The sequence below is a fragment of the Bison bison genome, unplaced genomic scaffold, assembly GCF_000754665.1.
Source record: "Bison bison bison isolate TAMUID 2011002044 unplaced genomic scaffold, Bison_UMD1.0 scf7180017864457, whole genome shotgun sequence".
Taxonomy (NCBI): domain Eukaryota; kingdom Metazoa; phylum Chordata; class Mammalia; order Artiodactyla; family Bovidae; genus Bison; species Bison bison.
The window spans coordinates 264,513-267,223 of NW_011495019.1; the positions used below are offsets into that span (position 1 = coordinate 264,513).

General features: G+C 62.8%; 1 protein-coding gene across 2 annotated transcripts in view; it reads left to right on the forward strand.

Annotated features, from left to right (window-relative positions):
* The window catches only part of TOM1 (target of myb1 (chicken)), a 42,266-nt gene extending 39,555 nt beyond the window's left edge, over positions 1–2,711 (forward strand). For both annotated transcript variants that reach the window (XM_010859611.1, XM_010859612.1), the window contains 3 exons: positions 983–1,042; positions 1,974–2,013; positions 2,092–2,711. In XM_010859611.1, coding sequence (XP_010857913.1) covers positions 983–1,042; positions 1,974–2,013; positions 2,092–2,246 — 255 coding nt within the window. In that variant the 3' untranslated portion in view covers positions 2,247–2,711. The remainder of the gene's footprint in view (positions 1–982; positions 1,043–1,973; positions 2,014–2,091) is intronic.

Sequence of the window (2,711 nt, forward strand, 5' to 3'; positions counted from 1 at the left end):
GCCGGCAGAGGGAGCTGGAGGGTGCAGCCCAGAGAACTTGCTGCTGCTGCTGGTGCTGCTGGGAAGTCAGCTCTGCCGCTTCTCTGGTACCCCCGCCCCCCTGGGGTCTCGGTGCTGAGTACGGGGCTTGGGGCCTGAGCTGGCTTTGGTTGGAGGAGGACTCGCTCTCCCTCTGTTTCTCAGAGTAGCTGAGTGGTAGCTTGCATTTCCCAAGCGTCTGCCCTGTGCTGGGCGCAGAGTGCACTCTTTATCTCCTCGTCTCTTTAATCCTCACAACGACCTGGACCTAGACGGTAGGTGCTGTCATCCTCTCTAACGATGAGCAGTGAGGGTGAGAGGAGCTAAGTCACCTGCTCCAGGTGCAGGGACCCAGCCAGCTTCCGGTCTCTCTGACCCCGGAATCTGCCCCTAACCTCCGGCTGGATTCTTCAGATGTTTTTCGAATGGGAAGACCCCACACCAGCCCTCAGCCCCCACCCTGTGCAGGGCTGTGTGGCAGACTCACAGTGACACATCGCCTCTGGGCCCACCAGCCTGGCCTCCTCTGGTCGGCTCGGCCCCTGCCTCCTCACTGGCCCTCCTCTGCCAACTTCCACCAGGAACTCCAAGTCTGCAGAGGCTTGTGGGGACAGCCTGCGGCAGTGCCCCTGCCCCAGCCTTTCTGGCTGGCTGCCCACTTCCTGGGCTTTGAATAATGTGCCAGTTGTCAGGAGCCCCTCTCCATCCCTTGCTCAGCCTGCTGACCCCCATCCTCCTCACCCACAGCCTGGCACAGTGGGCAGAACTCAGGGAAACCTCAGCGTCCCAGGCAGCTGGGCCGGAGCTGTCTTGGAGGGACTGCCATGAGGGGGCTGGGCAGGTCAACTGGCCCCATCCCATGAGTGAGGGGCTCAGTTTAGGTAACTCCCCTGGGGCCATAGCCGGTGGACTCAGGGTGGTGAGGGGCACTGCCCTCCCGCCTCACCCCTGCCCTCCCCTCCAGATCCCCGTCACCCAGGCCTGCCTCATGGAGGATATCGAGAAGTGGCTGTCCACGGACGTGGTAAGTGGGGCCCGCTCCTCACCCACCTCACCTGGGGCTCCCATTTTCCCATGAGGAAGTGACCGGTGTGGGGGCAGGGCGAGCAGCTGGTGAGAGAGCGTCAGCAGGGTCAGTGTCCCCTCCCCTGCTGCTTCCCCAGTACTTCGCCTTAGAGGGGGAAGCCTCACACTCGCAGCCTCTGGGGCCTCCCCTTGCCCAAGCCTGCTGCCCGCATGAGGGCCCACTGTGGCAAGACGGGCCGCCCAAGGGCAGCAGGGACATGAGAGCCCTGAGCTGGGCACCTGGGGTAGCTTAAGGAGTGGTGCCAGAGGGAGCCCCATTGTGCAGAGCAGAAACTGATGGGCAACTGTCAGGAGCGCTATGCCAGGAGAAGGGGGCCCAGCATCCTCCAGAGCCCCCAGTGTGCAGGAGGGGCAGTCAGTCCAGGCCCCCTTCCAGGTTTCTTCCCCAGTCTCTGCCAGCCCACCCCTCATCCTGAGCACCAAGGACCAAGTGCCTGGGCACTTCCTAGCTCCAAGGCCACCTTCTGCAAGTGGCCAAGACCATGTTTCTGCCCATGGTCCATCTGTTTTGCCTACTGGGTGAAGGCTCACCCCCTCCCCGGCCCCTAGTTGAGCGTGTGTAGCTGACACAGACTTGGGTGTCAGCCTCTCCACCATGAGCGAGTCTGCCCATCTCTTTGAACACCGGAAGAGGAGGAACTAGTGCCCTTAAGGGCACCACACCCTGCACCTTGCACTCTTCCGGAAGTCCTCCGCCTTAGGTTGCCAACAACCCCGTGAGTGTCACCAAGCAGAGAACTGAGGCTCAGAGAAGCCAAGTGACACCCAAGGCCCATTGGCTCAGAGTGGTGGGGCCGAGGTCTCTGGGTCAGCAGCTGAGCCCTGCCCCGCCGTGCGCGCAGCTAACCTCCCTCCTTCTGCCTTGTCAGGGGAATGACGTGGAGGAGCCCAAGGGCGTCACCAGTGAAGGTAGTAGACCCTGGCCCTGCCCCCCCTCCCCTGCTCCAGCCTCGGAGCCCAGCCCCAGCCTCCCTCTCGTTGCTCTAGAATTCGACAAGTTCCTGGAAGAACGTGCCAAAGTGGCCGATCGTTTGCCCAACCTCTCCAGTCCCTCAACCGAGGGGCCCCCAGGCCCCCCACCTGGCACTGCCCTGAGAAAGAAGACCCAGGAGAAAGACGACGACATGCTGTTTGCCTTATGAGTGTGGGGCCTGGTGCCCTGCTGCCCGAGCCCTGGTTGTTCCCACACCCCGTTGCGGGGGCCTGTCCCTCCTTTGGTGTTAAGGCTGCTTGGGGGTGGCTTGTCACATAAGTCCTTCTCTTCCCCTTGAGGTTGGAGCCGTGCTGCCTGGGAGTGTGGGAGGCAGATGGATGAACTGGGGGAGTGAGTCAGTTCTACTTCGGGGCCCTGGGCACTCATGCCTCCCCTCCCACCCCCACCAACCACTGCAACTTTGCTGAGGACAGGAATGCCCCAGGCTGGAGAGGCTGGTCGCTTGGTGGCCCAACGTGACTCCCCTTGTCCTGGGTGATCCCCTCCTGGGACCCCACCCCCCCCCAGATGAGCCCTCTTCAGAGCCCACACTGCCAGTCGAAGCCTGGCCAGAGGCTGGAGACAGCAGAAGTCTCTTTCGCAGCCTCAGGCCCGTTCCCCAGTGCCTGCCATG